The 19,650-nt window shown below is 40.4% G+C and overlaps 2 protein-coding genes and 1 pseudogene across 2 annotated transcripts in view; all 3 read left to right on the forward strand.

Annotated features, from left to right (window-relative positions):
* The first annotated feature begins 320 nt into the window (after positions 1-320).
* Positions 321-2,878, forward strand: LOC138054602 (MKRN2 opposite strand protein-like). Its single transcript, XM_068901104.1, has 3 exons — positions 321-593; positions 1,300-1,509; positions 2,499-2,878. Exons 1-3 carry the CDS (start codon positions 373-375, stop codon positions 2,701-2,703), a joined length of 636 nt encoding a protein of 211 aa, XP_068757205.1. The 5' UTR covers positions 321-372; the 3' UTR covers positions 2,704-2,878.
* Positions 2,879-7,671: 4,793 nt separating this feature from the next.
* LOC138051196 (diamine oxidase [copper-containing]-like) lies at positions 7,672-14,813 on the forward strand (annotated as a pseudogene).
* A 2,735-nt stretch (positions 14,814-17,548) lies between these two features.
* Positions 17,549-19,650, forward strand: part of LOC138051198 (protein RCC2 homolog) — a 12,829-nt gene continuing 10,727 nt past the window's right edge. Inside the window, exon 1 of the mRNA XM_068897360.1 lies at positions 17,549-17,890. Within this exon, the coding sequence (XP_068753461.1) occupies positions 17,684-17,890 (207 nt within the window). The 5' untranslated portion in view covers positions 17,549-17,683. The remainder of the gene's footprint in view (positions 17,891-19,650) is intronic.

The raw sequence follows: 19,650 nt of genomic DNA on the forward strand, positions 1-19,650 counted from the left end.
ACATACATGCAAGAGTATATTCTAATGCAAATGAGAAAACCTAACCGTGAAAAGGACTCTCAAAAGCCAACTGACCATTGGTCAGAAAAATTGGTAAAAGTCTTCGTTAATGGTTGGTTACTGCATTCAATTAACAGAGCACGTGTCTTTCATTATGAAGCAAATGGTTCAGTGAGAAGAGAGGAAGTTTTTTTTTTTTTTTTTCCGAAAAAAAGCCACTTTCATTGGTGTTGTTGTGCTGGAAAGACTGGTAGTGACCCAGTCTCTGTACATTATTGCCTCGGTTATTGAAAGACTGCGCATTGATTGGGAACTAAACTATGTTTTTAAAATGGCCGACTGAATTATCCAGATCCATCAGAGAGATCCATCATGAATATTCGGGAGGAAGAAGCTATCCGCTGCATGCAGCATTGCACTTCTGAGTGGAATATTTTTTTCTCAAAGTTTCCCGAGACCTGCCCAATTTGTGGTAAATCTCTAAGTCGCTGTCAATTAATAATTCCTCCTTTTCGTCTCCCGAGTCCATTTGTTTCTCAAAGAAATGTTTCTTGTTTGTTCTTGGTACGACCGACAAGGGGCTCATTCTTAAGGTAGGAACCAGAGGATAGAAACAGAAAGCAGAGCAATTTCCGAATACCTGGCCAATTTTATGTTCTTTTTTACAACGGCATCCTTCCAAGAATAAGAATAAGGCTTACAATGATAAATGTAAGCTTACATACAGTCATTCAAATAAAGAATCTATTCCACAAAAAATCTTGAGGAGGATCTATCGATAGCTTTGTTTAGATTTATTATATGTGATGGTAGCAATATCAGACGAAGCACATCTAGCTAATGGGCCATTTGGGTGGGTAATAATATATGAAAAACAATAATTATATGCAAAGTTTGCTTCCTGTTTGCAATTCAAGTTTTTTTTTTTTTTAACTGGGCTACAAAACGTAGCTTCTGCTACTCAACCCCAAATAAAAATTTAACTTCACAAGAGTCCCTGACCTTCCACTCCACCCCCTCCCCCCCCCCCCCTCCCCCCTCCATCACTGGGGTAAAGGAAAACACTGATCATTTGCCTATTGCTAATTATCAAGGGGATTTGTACAGATAACTGTCAAACTAAATAAAGTTTGTTGCAAGTACAATTCAAAATTGATAAATTGAACCCAGTCATGCCCCATTGGTAATATTCTAGAGGAGATTTACATGTCAGCTTTTGAGTTTCCTCCAACTGAAAGAGTGTGTTACCAGTAGTGCTTTTAATTTTAAGCATTATGCCTGGATCTTACATCTTCATAGGGACTATAAAACTGGCAACGATCTTCATGTTGGCATTGCTGCATCAAATGGAGTTGTTTATAATTTTGATGAACGTGGCCTTCATGCTGATGGGACTCACTGGGAACAGTGTATTCCTGTTACCATAAGCGACAGCCATTTTTCAAGACCAGAGATTTGGGATTCTAAACTTCCAGAGATGCTTTGCAATGGCATGTGGACATCAATGAAGTAAGAACATGCTCAATACCTTAAATTAAGATTTCTTTATTAATAATAATTTTGTAAATATAATATGTTAAGCCATTCACTGTTTGGGCACCCCAGAACTTCCCTAGTTGAGGAGTAGAATCATCTGGCGATAGACAGAGTGAAGTCTGTTAAGTCTGACTCCCAGGTATCAAGGTTAAACCAAAAGAAGCAAGAAACAGGAAAAAAACTGAAATGTATTCTCAAAACAGCAAATTCAGCAAATTTCTACACTTCCTGCTAGCAGAGGTCTCCTCTCTTTTCTATTTTCTGGGCTGATGGGCTGCACGAAAAGAGACATTTCCCTGAGTTGAAACTTGCTTTAATGCAACTGCTGCTTGCAGGCTTCATTGTATTAACAGCTGGAAGTGGACAAAGACTACCATGTTTAGTATGAATGAGTTTTGCCCTTAGTAGCTTGCATATATATGTATGTAAATGGTACAGAGATCAAGGGAGGCCCTTACGCTAAATACTGTGATTGTGAAGGATGGATGAAGTACCTTCACTGATGAACAGCGTCAGGAACTCCTTTTTGGAGCATCACCCAAGGACAGAGAAAAATCTCTGACCTGGGTGGGAGTCAAACCCTCTACCTCTGGATTTGATCACCGTTTCTCTACCGACTGAGCTACAAGGCCAGACTGGAGCAGGCCATTGGAATTTGAAGACAAATCGGCTTAGACCAGCTAAGTGCTAAATATGAATGAGTGTTGTCCTTTAAGTAGTATGTTAGTAGGTCATTGGGTTTGATTCACACCCTGATCAGAGATTTTTCTCTGTCCTTGTGTGATGCACTCCGAGGAGTCCCTGATGCTGTTGATCAGCAAATGTTCTTCATCCATCCTTCACATTCACAGTTCTGTTCCATTTACTCCCATGTTTGTTTGTCCAGGCTTCAAAAATATTACCCTTTGAGTTTTATGTTGGAAAAAAAAAAGTTTACACCTGATTATTTTAATTTATTTTAGGTATAACGAGGATAACAACAACTGCTATGATTTTGCTTTGAGTTTTTTAAATCAACTTTTGCCATCACCTTCAAAACCCTTAACAAAGCCAGACTTTTGCGAGACTTTTATTTTACCCAAAACAACGAAGGCAGCTTATTATATTGACTTACATCGACGCGTTCAACAAGGCTGTGGAGTGTCTGTTGAAAGAAGTCACAGATGATGGTTGTTGATATTTTGAAGTGAGGAAAGACGAGACTGTTTCCTTTAATTATACATGCGCCACCATTGCCATTAGTGACCAAGAGCTCTTGCATTTGATTAAATGGACTACATCACTTGATGTATTTTATTTTGAACTTTGAACAGTTTAATAAACCTTCTGGTCTTTTAAGTCACGTGTAGTCTTCCTGTAATTTGGGCTAAGACTCCATCGGGCATGCTTTTCAAAGAAATTAGGGCAACCTTGGTTTGAAAGCCAGTTTGTCTTATCTTTTATTGTGCATGGCATTGAGAACAATAAGAAAATCAGCTTTTCTTGGATCAGCGTGTGTTTTGAAAAGGGGTGTTGGGAGATTGAGATTAGGAGAGAGAACAGAAGGTCATCTTAGGCTACAGGTGGTGGCCCAATGATTGGCAGCATTACCTTCCCAGGCAATAAAGGACAAGTCAAGATGATGACAGTGATTGATGAAAATGACAGAGATGACAACTCCTGGAGATCTAAGTTCTGAAGATTTTTTCTTTGCATCAACCCTCCCTATCATTGACTAACCCCCCCCCCCCTCCCCTCCCAGAAATATGACCACCCCAGAACTTGACACCTCCTAAAGAAACTTCCCACTTCAATAGAATTGCACCATGGGCTAAGAGAGGTATAATTATCATTTTCATCTTTTCAACCGTAAAATTTCAAATCTGCCTGAACCTAAAGCCGGTGCTACACGGTTCAACATTTGTTGATCAACAAATGTTGAACAGTGTGTCATGGCATGTTGAATGTTGAAATATGCCATTGAACATGTTGAATGTTGATGAATGATGTTGAACGAAAATAGAGATCAGCTCTATTCCGTTCAACACGTCTGTGCAACATGGTTCAACATTTGTTGAGCGACAAATGTTGCGTGTGTCATCGGCTTAAGGAGCTTGTAGCATGTTACAGCTCCTTCTGTATGCACAAAAAACCTACCACCATAGTATTAAAAATCCTGCATAAATGCATGCACTCCAAGTTGACATAGCAGGAAGCCAGAAATTTAGGACTAAAATATGAGCTTGCAGCGGAGAAAAGGTCCAAAGTCATTTTTTCTTATTAACACCAATGAAATATCAAGTGAGCTTTTGCGCGAAAACAATGATATCTTCACACATGAAAAGATCACTGTTGATATGATTATATATGCAATCCGCACCTTTCAATGCCTTTTGTCAAATGATTTAGTATTTCATTGGTGTTTATATAACTGAATAGAACATGACATGGCTGCTTCGTGTTGAAAAATATTTCACTTGTTCGTTGCCCTCAGTCATGAAATATTTTTCAACACTTGAGGAGAAATTTTGTATCTCCGCGCGGCCATGTAATATCCTCTATATATTATTCCGTATGGGAGATATGTTCAGTAACTGGGACACTCCTGGATAATCTGGGAGAGTTGACATTTTTTGTGCTGATAACGATGATGATGATGCACATACGTGCTCTACTAATTGGGGAAACTGTCAATCAAATCACATGAAATTAAGCAGATCAAATAAAATGTTTTTTGATGACAGGGGAAAACTAGAGTAGCTGTCAGAGCAGAGTAGAGGACCAACAAACTGAACCCATAAATGGCGCTGAGTCCAGAGATCGAATCAGAACCACATCTGCCGAATGTGAATGGCTCTCACCACTGTGCCATCCCTGTTCTAATAATGCAGCAATGATAACCTTGTTAAAGCACTCATCTGTAAGCATTTAGACCAACGGAAACGTTCTTATGCCTGTAGTATCAAACAATGTTGGTGGTCGTTGCTACATGTTTTGCATCTTCCTCGCAACAATCTCTCAATCATCTGTCATTACATAGTGATTACCACCATTTCTACACCATACCGTAGGTTTTTGGGTTTCATTTTGTTTGTTTGTAAAATAGAAAGTTTTATAGTTTTCGCATGAGGGAGCTAGGGCAGGAGACTTCTTTTCACGCTCGTGGGGTAGGCAAAGAAGGGACCATGCATGATTACACAAGGTACAGAGCATGTAAGCGTATAGCGGGGGAGCATTGCGTGACATCCCAAAAGACGGCTGCAAAGGAGACTAGGGGTGCTTTTGATTGGGAAATCTGGATTTAGATCTTAAAATCTGGATCTTTGGATTTCCAATCGAACACAAAATCTGTAAACGACCGTAAACGGATTTTGTCACAGATTCAGTAATTGGAAATCTATGTCGCTTGAAAATCCGAAGATCCGGATTTTAAGATCTAAATCTGGATTTCCCAATCGAAAGCATCCTAGTAATCGTAGAAAGCAAAAAAATGCAAATAGCAACAATATAGTACAATACTATAACACAATACATACTTAATTGACTGCTCCCCATAGTGGCTTTTCAGGGTCAATGAGACACAATCAACGAAACGACGGAACAGAACAACAACAACTGTTAAGAATCCTAACTGGCTGGAGGCAAACTAGTTGGCTAGGGTATCTACAAGTACATCTGGGAAGCGGAACCAAGGTCTACCAGGAACAAATTCAAAGAGAGGTCAGAACAGGTATTGAACCCGGGTTATCCGAATCTCAAGGCAGGCGCCCTAACCACTGGGCCACACTCAGCTCATGGTCCACGCCCAACTAGAGTTGTTTTGTCTCGATCAGGAGAGGACAAAACGCGGAGCCCTACTCCATAGAGTACCGTATGGAGTACCTTTAGAGGAGTATCCCTAAAAATCTTTTATTGGTGAAATTAAATACTTTATTAACATGGTAAGGCATTTAGATGCACATTACCTTTATTTATTTCGAGCTTTCCTGCTCCCCAATTGTTACTGTTTGATGCCGTTCACAAATTGCCTGCCATCTTGAAATTTCGTTGGTATTTCATGTATCACTTATTGTAGTGTATTTATTTTTTGGTGTATTTCGACAAATATTCATACAAACATGTATACCACTATATAGTACCCCTTTTGACCCTTGTATACCCATATTTACTAATGTACACCCCAGAGTATACAGTGTATACCCACACATGCCCATGTATGCCCCTGTATACCCGCTTAGATATACCCATTTGTAATCTGGCTGTGTACAAACAAAGTTTTCCAATCCACTCCAAAGGGGTGTATGTATATATGGGCACACACGGGCCTGAAGGTGTATGCAGGGGTACACGGTTTTTATGAATATTATTTGTCTAAAAATACACTATAATAAGGGTTACATAAAATGCCTACGAAACTTCAAGATGGCGGCCAATTCGTGAACTGCATTGAACTGTAGCAAAAGGTATGCACATCTAAATACCTCGCCATGTTGATTAAGTATTAAATATGACCAATAAATGATTTTTAGGGGTACTCCATTTGGGTAATCCATAGAGTACTCCATGGAGTAGGGCTCTGTATTTTGTCCTCTCCCGTCTCGATCACCGAGGTGTGGTATGCCTGTGACGCACCACCTTGGAACCTAACATCAGCACCGGGAGATCGAGGTAAGGTTTTGCGCGTATTGAAATGACTCTTTGGCCCAAGCGAACTTGGCTAAACTTCAGAATACCCGGCCACAATTGCGTGACATTAAATGCCTGCTCCCGTAGTCCCGCAGTCAATAAATATTTGCATATTGAAACAAAATAGAAATACTTAAGAAGGGTCTCCCGCAGTCCCGCAGTCCCGCAGTAGGTCACGATTGCGTGACATTAAAGTCCCCTCAGGCAATAGGCCTAAGCGCTCGTTTCAGTGATTAGGCCTAAGCACTCTCGTAGAATTTTAGCTTTCATTTTAAGCTTCTGTTAACTACACTTTTTCACGAGATTGTGTGAAGAAGAAAGCACTCGTTTACTGATTAAGCCTAAGCACTCGTTTCAGTGATTAGCCATTTAATATTCATTTTTTTCCACTGCGGAAGTGCGGGACTGCAGGAGCACTAGTTCTATAGCCATTTAATATTAATTTTTCACCACTGCGGGAGTGCGGGAGTGCGGGAGCAATAGTTCTATAGCCATTTAATATTAATTTTTCGGGAGTGCGGGACTGCGGGAGCAATAGTTCTACAGCCATTTAAATAAATGTTCATTTTTCGCCACTGCGGGAGTGCGGGAGTGCGGGACTGCAGGAGCAAGCGTTCAATGTCACGCAATCATGGGCTGGTATTCTGAAGTTGCTCCGCGAACTTTCTAACGCCTCCACCGATATTGTCTCCGCTCTTCAAGGACCCTAGGGTTTGATCTTGTTCAGCCGTCGTGGAAAATTTTGTCATGACGAGACGGCTTACTGTAGTTTGCGAAATGAGAGTCTGGAGCTTGCGAAATGGAAAATTTGTAGGTAAAAAAATTCCAGCCGGAAATAGACCACCTAAGATAACAAGATAAAACTCCATACGGGTAGATGGCCGTATGCAAATTTTCTGTTTCTGTTCTGTTGAGTAAAACGAATGTTTCGAGGGAGGAAGCCTAGTTTCCACGGCACTTGAAAGGGCAAGTCACTGCAACTGTCTCAGAAACATGTCTCCGCTTGGCTTTAGGGAGTTTAAGATCTGCGACGCGACGGTAACGAAAACGTCATTTAAAATTCCAACTTCAGGTTAATTAATCTTTTTCGTCATTATGTTGGCTTATCTACCTTCTAAAAACTAGTATAACTTTCCAGTAACTGAATTAGGAGGAGCGGTGTTGAAACTACGACAGAAAATTCAAATTCGCTGCCTTGTGTTCATGTTCTCTGAAAAACTTTAGAATTGGTAATTTTACGTAGTAGATTTTCAGAATACGTGAATGATATGTAAAAAAATGAAAAATGCACTCGCAGAGCGCGCAAATCTATTGTTTTTGCTAATTAAATATGCATAATTTGTAACGTTTTCGCTGCCGTCGCGTCGTAGATCTTGATGGGTGAGCGACGATAACATTTCGGCTTCATCCCTGCCACGTGACATAATATTTGCATAACACTTCTCTTTTGTGTTGCAGATCTACTTTCAAACAAACAGACATACATACATTTATTTGATAAGTAGGTTTAAAATGTAGCGGTTACTCGGAATATCATGTGTCGCAGAAGGAGGGTGATGATATATTTTGGAAGGGCTAGACGCAAACTGCAAGGATTGAATGGATTGAAGCGATGCGTTCCTTTGATATTCAAATTTGCGAAGTACGGAACAAATGAAGTAAGTGAGTGTTTCTGCAGAAAATAGATCGTTTTCACTGTCACGCAACAACAAAATAAAATCGAAACGGTTCAAGGAAATATGCCAAAAACTTGGAATGTTGTAGGAGACAAATTCATGAATCACCTCACCAATTTTCATGTCTGTGCGGTGCATCGTTTCTGAGTTATTTGCCGAAGCGTGTATGGCGCCGCCATGTTGGTGCACCACTGTTGTGCACCATTTTTGCGGCCAGAAATCACACGAACATCTGGAATTCCCTTAGCGATGAAAGCGCTAACGTTTCATTCATGAGATAAAATAAATGTGTATGAACACATTTCCTAATAACGTACTTGAAACGCTCAGACTGCTGAGATTCATAGGCATAGACATTTTTTTCAACCAAATGACTTTGTATCATCGTGTCACGCAACGTGACAAATGGAAATTTCAAAATGCTGTAATTTCGAAACGAAAGTCGTCATGGAACTGGAAACTTGAAAAAAGATTTATTCCTAGGTCATCTTCAACCTCCTATATATAAACATTTAAAACACCTTGCGATTTTGATTTTAGAATTTGATGACGTCATTGTGAAAACTATCTGTTGAAGTCTGGATGGCTCATTTATAACAACGGATAACGTATCGGTGAACATCGCTTAGTTTACAAATTAATTCTCACATGAATTCAACGCGTGACCTGCTATAGGGGTAGTTTGATTTGGGACAAGTTGTCGGATCGGAAACGACGTGAATCTACCGGATGAAATGTTATATCCGCTGAGTGTCTTCGGAGGTCTGGGCATATCATCGTTTCCCTGCGAAAAATCTCTTTCAGTGACAAAAAAAAAAACGTATCTAGGGTGCCATAATTATTTTTGGTCCGATAAGAATAGAGATTAGTGTTAATGAAATCGGATACGAGGCCTTCAAAATAATGACCTCTGTTCGGTGACAATTTTAAGGTCTTGGAGATCAGGCATTATCCTATGTATGTAAGTCGTTAATAAGCCTGTTGCCCTTTTCGTTATTTACGCAGTAAATAAGTTGGCTTTCCCTTTGCATTGGGGAGGGCTTCCCAAAAGAGGGGGTGTACATGTTCTCTTGTTCTCAAGAAAAGTTAAAATTTCTTCCATGTTCCCCGAAATTTGGTTCCCCGGTTGCCAGAAATTCTGTCCCATGTTCTATTATTCCCCCACATTATCTTCATTAATGCTCTCTTCAGTTCTCTTAGGTGTTTTAATATGTTTAGTTATTTCTATAGCTTTTCCTTCACATTCCGAGCTCGTTAGCATCTCAGTATTGCCGAGGATACAAAACTTATATTTCCTAAGCCAAAACTTAGACTCCAAATACATCCAAATATTATACAAGCGCTTATTCACGGTCTGTTAACAAACAAAAAACACGAAGCGACGAAGTCAGCATTTAATCTGTTATTTAAACCAGCGCCATTCTAATGGTTTCAGTGGGTCGTGTAACGTTGCTTGTAATGAATTTAAGAGTCCATGTGGACCAAAAGAAACAAATTACAATGAAAGGGTTACTTGGGGCAGCGAGCACATGGCAAAACTAGAGTCTCATTGGCCAAAAACTATCACGTGACATCGTGACAGGTCGATGATTTTGACAGCTTTTTTTTCTTCAGTAAATACTCCTTAGACAATGAAAACTGTACTAGGAAACTATACCCGAGTCGTCGGAAAACTATTCTAATGCAGTGAAAAGTAAATTATTTATCGTAATTTCCAAGTTAATGAAAATGAAGTGGCGGCCATGTTTGTGGAAAGAACAAAGGCGAATTTGACTCCATTTGTATCATGCAAAACGTGAGCTACATTTTTCTATTGTTTTAGCACCACCATTGCCGTCTTATCACGTGAGTGCAATCAATGATTGCACCTGACGTCATTGCGGTCTTTTTGGTGGCAAGAAAAATAGCGAAAAGGTCTTTTGGGAATTTGACTCTATTAATGTGCAAAACTTTAGCAACTTTTTTCAGTTGTTTTGGCACCAACATGGCCGTCTTATTCGAGTCTTATCACCTGAGTGCTATCTATCAAAGATTAGGATCACCCAACTAGTGGACTAATGTAAATCCTGCATTTTAATTGGCTACGCTACTAGAGGACTATTAGTAATAGTCTTCGAGTAGTCTAAGACCCTTCGCCCTCAAAGACCACGAGTCAATAGCCCATTCGGCTTCGCCTCGTGGGCTATTGACCCGTAGCCCTTGCGGTCTACCGGTCTAATTATTAAATATTGCTTGTTATAAGCCAGTTCGGAGTTTCAAGAAACGAATGTGCCGGTCGCAATAAAAACAAAGTATATAATTGTCTTTTTTGTTATGGTAAATAGCTGAAAGAATTTGCATTAGAAATCTTTTGGTTTTTTTTTGTTTTTTTTTTTAATATGTACTTGCTTTTATCGAGACGCGCGCACGTTTTTTGAACTCTGAACTCTCCTATAGCGATTGTTCTCGTGTCGTAGCCCATTGTTATTAATATGTCAACCAGAACCTAATTGGCTGTTGAAACAATGACTTATTTCGTTCCGTGGTTGGCAAATTTGTTTCTCAAACGAAATGTGACGTCAATGTTTGTATAGGCCCACCGGTGTCGTTATTTCAAAACGCTCTCGTAATCCTTTTGAGACTAGACTTTGAGGCCTGCAGGACAACCAAAGGAGATTAAACGTATTTGCTACAAACTGCAAAATTCGTATTTTTTGTTACGCAGACGATGATGAAAGAAATGGATTCAAACGAACCAATGATAAAGACGAAATCCATTTGTAAAGGGCGTCGTATAAATGAACTTCTTAAATGGAAGCTCTTGGCAATTGGTTTTATTGCCATTAGCATAGCGCTGCTGATTGCTCTGATAGTGGTAGCCACAAAGGCGAAGGAAACCGAGAATGCACTCGGTGGAAAAAGGCCCGATCTCTTCGACCATAATCAGGTGATGACTTGTGCAGAAGGGCTGTCGGGTCCCGATGAAAACCCAAGGTCCGCTGGTGTCTTTGATGATCTCACAGTAAATGAAATTATTGCCGTCAGAGACTATCTCTTGAAACAAACCGAACTGAAGCTAACAAGAATGGAAGAAGCGGCTATCAACAGAAACTATATTATAGCTCAGTGCAGTTGCTATCACCGCCCAAAGATGAAGCTCTGGCATATCTAGATGGCGATGGTAACAAACCTGAACGAAAAGCTGTCGCAGTGGTATTTCATGGTGCAGATGACCCTCCTGTGGTGAAGGAATACATTGTTAGTCCTGCATCTAATCCTACCAAACACGCGATTAGAAAAATCCCGGGAAAAGACACGAATTTTGCTCCTTTCAATGCTCGACCTTACGACTTCCTTGAATATATCGTAGTCAATACGGTTCTCGTCAACAATGCCTCTGAAAAGCTTTCCAAGCTGATGCGAGAAAGTTACGATGGATACTCCTTTTATCCTGGTTGCACCGAAAAGTGTCTTACTATAAGGACATCAGCGCCGATGGGTTTTACTAGTCAGAATGACCGCCATCATTGGGTCACCTTTGCTCGGAAGATGACGGGTGACTTCGAGCACACTGTGGATTTGTCCTTGCTAGCCGATCATGCAGAAGCTGATACCTCGAAATGGAAAATCCTCAGCGTCATCTATAACAATCAAACCTTTAATTCGGTAGATGAGTTGGTGGAGAAATATAACATGGGTATCATTGAAAAGATTTAAATTGCGGCACCCATGAAGACACCACTTTTTTCAAGCTATGAGCGTAGAGGTAATCCTCAACCAGCCAAACCCATGCGAGGACCTGAATTGTACGAGCCAGATGGGAAGCGCTACTCTGTCAAAGGTCGCCATGTTAGCTATATGTCATGGTCTTTTGATTTTAGAATGGACTCTTATAGTGGAATGCAAGTCTATGACATAAGATTCAACGGAGAAAGAATCATCTATGAGCTGAGCCTTCAAGAGGCTGCTGCAACCTATGGTGGCTATTACCCAAACCCCTCCTGGAACAATTACCTGGACAGCAACTGGGCCCTGGGGACGAATAGTTGGGAGATGGTCCGTGGTATCGATTGTCCCACTACTGCTACGTTTTTCGATCTTGTACACATGACTTGGACTGGAAAGCCGCTGACATTTCGCAACGCCGTTTGCGTTTTCGAGATGAACACCGGGATGCCACTTCGCCGACATTACGATAGCAACTACGAGGGTGGTTACAAGTTCTACGGTGGAATGGTAAATCACCTGTTAGTTCTTCGCACTGTTGCTACACCGGGTAACTATGATTATGTGTTCGACTTCATCTTCTACCAAAATGGCGTCCTAGAAGTAAAGATGTCTGCTTCCGGTTACGTCTATGGTTCGTTCTATGACTCGAACTCCAGGCCATATTCGTGCAAACTTCAAGAACATTTTACCAGTGGTACACACGATCATTTTATCCATTACAAGGTTGATTTGGACGTCGGTGGAAGAAAGAATTCGTATGAGACGATTGAGATTGGCATCGAGAACATCACCGAACGTTGGTTCCCCAACAAAACCCGTGTTCAAAAGGTTCTCAAACGCAGCGTGAAAAACACAGAGTTAGAGGCTGCTTACAAGTTTAACTTCGACAAACCGAAGTATCTGAACTTCTTCAATGATGCAAAAGAGAATAGCATGGGCGAAAGAAAAGGTTATCGCATACAGTTGGATAACATTTTGAAACAGTTGTATCCTGAAGACTGGATCATCACTCCAATTATGAGTTGGTCTCTTTATCAAATGGCTGTGACTAAGTACAAGGAGGATGAGACAAAGAGCAGCTCCATCTACAACATGAATGGACCTTCTGATCCACAGGTACGTATACAATACGGCATCTTTCACAATTTTACCAAGTAAAAGCCTTCGGGTGAATCACACTTCAGTGCAGAAACCATTCTTAAAATACAAAACGATTTACTTTGACGTGACAGACCAACCCTCTCTCAAGTTCATAGTTGTACATTATGCACTTTTTTTACCTTACCTATTGCTTCATTGAGAGTACATAAAAGCCATCAATTCGATTAAGTGCTTTGGTAAGCCGCTCCCATTTGATTGAGAAGCCTCAAAATGAACAATTTACCAGCAATCATCCTTAGTAACTTTAATTTAAGTACCTTTGAAAGAACACTGAATCGAACCTTGAAATACTACACGTTTTTCGCTCCAAAATCCATTGCATTGCCAGAAGTCGCCTTTTGTAAAGGAATCCAGGTGGCCCTCGGGTTCCGGATCCCGATTTGTGGATCCCGGATCCCGAGTCAGGGATTCCGGCCTCCAAACTTACAGGTTCCACGAAATTGATCCTGGGTTCTATCGAACTCGTTGGATTCTGGATTCCGTACACTGGATTCCGGATTCCAAAGCCTCACATTTGCGGGATTCCGGATTCCTTCACATCGGGCGACGGAAGAGTCAAGACTGTTGTCGGTCGGCTTCCAATTCACCTCAAATCAAAATTATTCAGCTTTATCGTTAACCGTGAAGTTAAAGTGTTTCAATAATTTCATTGCAATTTATGATTATTCACTATCCTCCTCACGCAGCTGGACTTCCGGCAGTATCTTCTTGACGATGACTCCATAGTTAGCGAAGACTTGGTTGCCTGGGTAACAATTGGAATGATGCATGTACCCCATTCCGAGGACATACCGAACACGGCCACTGCTGCAAACTCTGCCAGTTTCTTCATAAGGCCCTTCAACTACTTCGACGAGGACCCTTCCATGGGGTCAACTAACGCCGTCTTGATCACACCCACTGATAACCCGATAATCAGCCAAAAGGTTGAGCGCTATGGTACCCTCGATGGGCCACAGTGCATACCTAAGGAACATAAGCTCGGTTTTAATGGTACATATGGCTAGGAGCTCTCCAACTGACTTCTATAAATGGTGTAACCACAGAACTAGTATTCAAGTGCATTTTCCTGTGTATTACTATTTATCAGTTCAAGTAATCGGTATTTTTCTAACACGACGCTTTCGCATTCATTGTTTTTTGCGCGGTATTTAATTGAGCACCTGTTGCAGAGTTCAACAAATATGTGAAAATTCGTTTGATCTTGCACGGACTGTGGAGCCTTCTCAAAATTGATCCTTTTGGAATTTGAGTCGCGGTGAATGTGGGAAAAACAGCTTCCCCAAGCCTCTAAGATCACCTACATGTCAAAATGTTCTAGGGGTGGGGAGAGGGGGAATGCGTGTAGTTCTCCCCGTCTAAATCGCCGCGCCTCTCACGCTTTCCGTCACCCCCTCATATGAAAATAACCTTCGCCTCCCCTGCGTTGGGAAGCTCACCTGCAGGGTAGATGCATAGACGCAATTATTATAGATGATGTGGAATATTTCCACAGGTATTCCGTTTTTTCCCGAAGGGAAACACATTGCTTTTAATCCCATTCAAGTTACTTTGTTTTTTTAAATCAGAGGACTTTTTTCCAAATCCGAGCAGGAGAATACCATGGGTTAATTCCCGAGATAACGTCACAACTGCCTTGCTTTCATGCTTTTCAAGAATATTTGCTTTGCTAAGCGGTAAATAACGCGTCATCACAGGAACATTATCTTCCTCGGTGGTCAAACAAGAGACCAATTTCGATATATTAGAATTCGGTCTTAAACAGAAGGCATCATCGCGAGGCTCTGGGGAATAAATATAATGATTTGTATGAGATTATTCCCCCAGAGCCTCGAGATGATGCCCTTTGTTTAGGACTGAATGTTGATATATCGAAGTTGGTCTGTTGCCAACTTATCCGAAGGCACAGACTAAATTTTAAGAAGAAAATGGCGGAATATAATTGCTAATGCAGGGGCGTAGCGTGAAAATTTTGAAGGTGTACGCCAAAGGCGCTCCAAACGAGGAGGGGGGGGGGGGTCTGTCATTTCCGACTATTTTAGAACCACATTTCAATATAAATGCGAAGGAAAATGCAATAGTTGGTTGTTTATTTTACCCATCTGTCGAGTTTTCTCTGCACCAACAAAACAGGGGGTTTACAGTACAAGCAGATGGCAAGATGTCGCAAACTCTGTTATAATATCATCATCAAGACCATCATCATAATCATATTTCTTTAAAAAATAACCGGGGACTGGTGATAAGACTGACACTGCGTGGGCGCCTCGAAGGGTAGAGGTTTTTTTTTTTTTTTTTGCTTTTAAACAAACCTTTATTTCCTTAAACATTAATCGGGATATAATTACATTTGATGAATTAAAAAAGAGAAAGTGCTGGCTACTTAGAATAACTACGAAGTTAAAAAGATAGGTAGGCAATTTCGTACATATGTATTACTACAAATTTAGGTCGGCATGCGGTCGGCATACCCCCTTCATGGCCGCCGACCGCTGACACTGTCGTCCACTACTTCGTTTCTGGCCGTTAAGGCCTGGCCAAACTGGTCCAACATGTTAGTGCAATATCATCCAACATTGTTGAATCTAGCATGTTGCACTCGTTTGGCCACCATGTTGCATCAAACAGCGTCTTCAACATTATCCAGCGTTTGTTTTGTTCTAAGGTGTGAAAAACTGTGTTGCATTTGTTTGGCCATCACATTCAACAGTGGCGCGCGTGCGCTATGCGGCTACCGGTATCCAGGGTTTCGCGCGTTGCCAAGTCAGTTCAAGCTTCAGAATGGTGAACGAGCAAAGTCTTGAATATCTGAGCGACGAAAGCTTAAGCAGTCTCCCTTCGAACAGGTACCCTTCTTGTGTTCAAAGCTCTCAGGGCGCCAATGTATCTGCAGGATCTTTTGCAAGTCAAGACCTCAGGACGCTACTCCCTACGCAGTGATGCCCTGGGTCTCTCAAGGTTCGTCACACCTGCATGGTGCAAGACCTTTGGAGACCGTGCATTTGCTGTTGCAGTTCCCAGATTCTGGAAGAGCCGTGTTCTTGCTATCACAGAGAGTGACTCCATTGATAATTTTAAAAGGAACTTGAAAACGCCTACATGGCGAAAGTTTGTTTTTTAAGGATTCTGGGTAGATTTTGGTTGTAGACCCTTGAGTCCAAAATGCTGAATCCAACAAGTTACATTTGTTCGATAACCTCGTTCGACGCTTTTCAACAGCGTCCAACAATGTTGGATAATGTTGGATCCGTTTGGCCAGTCCGGTATGGCTTGATGAAAAGATACTGGAAATACTCACACACAGAGACACCAATTTAATTCGAAATTTAAAAACCTTGGCCCGATTGTATGATGACTTTAAAAAATTAATGCCTCCCGGAGAAACGACTCTCGGATTTGAGCTTTACGCACAGGCGTACGTGCGTATATGGACGCTACGCCCCTTTAATGCCGGATAGAGAATTTACTGCCACACAACACGAAACATATGAGAAGAGCCTTTAGGTTTAATATGTCTAAAATAATAATAATAATAATAATAATAATAATAATAATAATAATCACTTTATGTAAGTCTCAAGGTTATTTAAGAGAGTGTAGTGTAACGTGAAGTGCTAGATCAGTTTCTATCCCATATGAACCATGTGAGCGTTAGCCCTACTGATGGAACTGGGCCCACACAAGGACAGAGAAAAACTCTGACCAGGGTGGGAATTGAACCCACGACCTTCGGATCAAATCTCCGCCGCTCTACCAAAGTTTGTATAAACGTAACCTTTCTTTGTCAAGGTTATTTAGCCGAGCACGAGTGCTCTACTAACCGGAGAGGTTACAAATCAACTAAAATCAGAATAAATCAAATCGAATGTGTGCATCATGCGTACTTTCACTGTGTTGCAATAAGTTGTATTTGTAGGGGGGTTCGTGGTCGTTGGGGAGACTGATGACTTGAACAGACGAGAAATGGGGTTTTGGGGGAGACGGAAGGAGCGACCGTAACGGACTTCCGTGTGAGATTAGTTGCTATTTGTCAAAAACAACAACAGTGATAAACTAGTTGTATCTTGAAGGAAAGAAAAATGTATGCTGTTTCGCTGTGCAATTTTATGTACGAAAACGTTCAATTTATTTCATAAAATAGTACTAGTCTCACATTTGTCATTTGTGACAGTATTGGCTATTTCACTCGTCATCGCGCCGAAATTTTGATTGGCGCGCCTTATTCTAACTAAACCTTTGTAATAAGCTATAGAATCAGTTTATTCGGATTTAAGGACGGTGCCTACTAATTCAAAGATATTTTTTCCTCGGTTTATGATTATGCAGGAAATGTAGATCTTAATATAACAAGTGTTATTGAAATCCAAAAAGAAAATAAGGGGTAACCAAGCATTTTTCCCAGATAATTCATGAATACATGTAATATTTATAAAAAAAAGCGGACCTTCTCAAATTAAAGCTTAATTATCTGTGAAAAATGTATGGTTATCCCCAATTTTCTTTTTGGATACCAAGAGTACTTACTAACATCTACTTTCTCTGGATAGTTTTAAACTGCGCAAAAATATCCCTGCCAAGCACCACCGATAGGAGACCAGAGTATCTCGAGATGCGCAGAGCGTATGCGCAATAACAATAGTAGGCACTGTCCTTAATCGTTTACTGATCTTTAAAGCACTTCTCATCTTCTCTGAATGGAAATATCCGATAGTTGCAACCACACCATTGCACGAGTGAAACCCGCGCAACACGGGGATTGAATGTGACTTCTCGCAGAGGTGCTGGGTACTGGTCACCATTCCTTCTCTAGCAACTCCTTGTCATCAATTTCATTCTTCTTTGCTCCTTTATTTAGCGGCTTCAGTGCACTGTTCAAAAGAGAAAGAAAATCTTTTCTGCTGCCTGCTTCAATATTTTGAGAATAAATTTCTGTACAAATGTCGAATCCGGACTCGCCGCCGAAGAAAAGAAAGGGAGAGTTGGAAAATTGCGAAGAAGAAAATTCGAAGAAATCGAAGATAGAGTGTAGATCGGAAACGCACGAATCGCAACAGGGTCAAGCAAATATTGAAGATGCACACTTAACAGACGAAATCTTAGCCGACTCCACTTCCGAGGTAGCCAAAGAAGACGACAGAGACCAGGTATAGTGGATTTATGAGCACTCGATGAGATTGCGTTTGGATTAAACCATTTAAGATCGAATTTCTTGAGAGGTACAGCATTCTCCAGACCTGTTTGGGAGATCTAATTATTTTCGATTTCCCAAGATTTTTGGGAATCCTAGGAAATTTTTTCTAAGATATATATTGAATTGCCATTGTATCGCCCAAAAGTATTCATAGAGAGATGAAATGAATTTTCTTTTAAAGGTGAACGTCTTGATGCATATGCATATATGATGGACAGTCTTCAAAGACCGTCAGGAACATGCAAATCTTTTTGTGCGGCTGTTTCCGGTTCTACAGCGGACAGTTATTTATTTTTGCCGAAAAGATCAATGGAATATATGATGAAAAGAAAATGTTATACGACAGACAGTCGAAAGTGGTGTAAGTAAGGGATGCACGTAAATTGATAACCACAGATCATTGCAAAAAAGTCTGTTCCGCGGGAAATGAAATTCGCGGGCAGAAATACAAATACTGTGTTAAATTTAAATGCAATTTACACGCATCGATTCCCTTCAAAGCACTTTTTTCCATTTTTAATCCCAAAATTTGAGATTACATTAGATACTGCTGAAGTGAATGCAAGAGATGAAAGGTACTTGTTCGGAAAAAAATAGAGCGGGCTATTTTGAGTCATTCTCTTGCTGCAAATTGTGGTTAACTTGATATTTATTGCACAGTATCAAAAAATCTCCAAATTCACAACAATTGCAATTTATCTTTAACCGAAATTTGGAATTTTTATTGTGTGGTGATTTTATTATTTTAAGATCATGAAAATATTCATGAGACGGCATTATCCAAAGTCTATTGTCTCATATCATTTCGGGGTTAGAAAGTGCAGAATCTATGGCCTCTCTGTTTTGCAATACAAAGCAGATATTGTCAAAAAACCCTATGATTGACATAATTTACATTTTTTTTAATTCAGTCAATTGTATTGTTGATAGATAAATAGATTTTTTTCGCGGCTTTTTGAGGATGGTGTTTTGTCTTTTGGCAAAATTGTTGAAAGTTGATGTTCTGCTAAAATGTTGCTTGGTATGGAATTGTTTTTTTGCACTGTCAAGAATACCTTTGTAATTTTGACCTTTTGGAAATGATTTGGGTGAATTCTAAGATTTGAAAATACAATGGAACAAATTATATTAAAAATGTAGAGCAGCTTTATTCACAGCAAATGCAATATGTTAAGCAGATGGTTGCTTCTACTGTAGTTAATGAAAAGAACACCTTGACATAAATATCATCACCTCTTGCCAGATTGACAGCTGACTGAATAGGTAAAAACAGGCTCTCACTGCTGCACGTCATCCCTGCACCCCAAATTTGACCTATTTGGAGTTCAGAATTTAGATTTTAGAGAGATTAATTTGAATTTCCACTGCAGTTACCAAGCAACTGAGGTAAAAACAGAAACAAAGAAAGAAAAAGGTGCCAAAATCAGATCTGTTGTAGCTATTTTTGCTAAATTTGATAAAATCAAGATAGGTATTGTTTATATGGTAACAGACCAATTTTTGACCGGTTGAAAATTCAGGCATAGAACCACGCTTCGGAAAATTTAGATGCCAAACTGTTACAAAATTTGAATGCCAAAAACAGGGACAATTTTTTGGCCAGTCCAGGCAATGATTCAACCGTCGCAGTGGGAACATCGTGACTGTCTAAATTCTGGTGTGGCAAAGGCATGGTTGCATGATAACTAAGCTTATGAAGATGGAGTGGGTCTT

This window comes from Montipora capricornis, chromosome 6 (assembly GCF_036669925.1).
Source record: "Montipora capricornis isolate CH-2021 chromosome 6, ASM3666992v2, whole genome shotgun sequence".
NCBI classification, from domain to species: Eukaryota; Metazoa; Cnidaria; class Anthozoa; order Scleractinia; family Acroporidae; genus Montipora; species Montipora capricornis.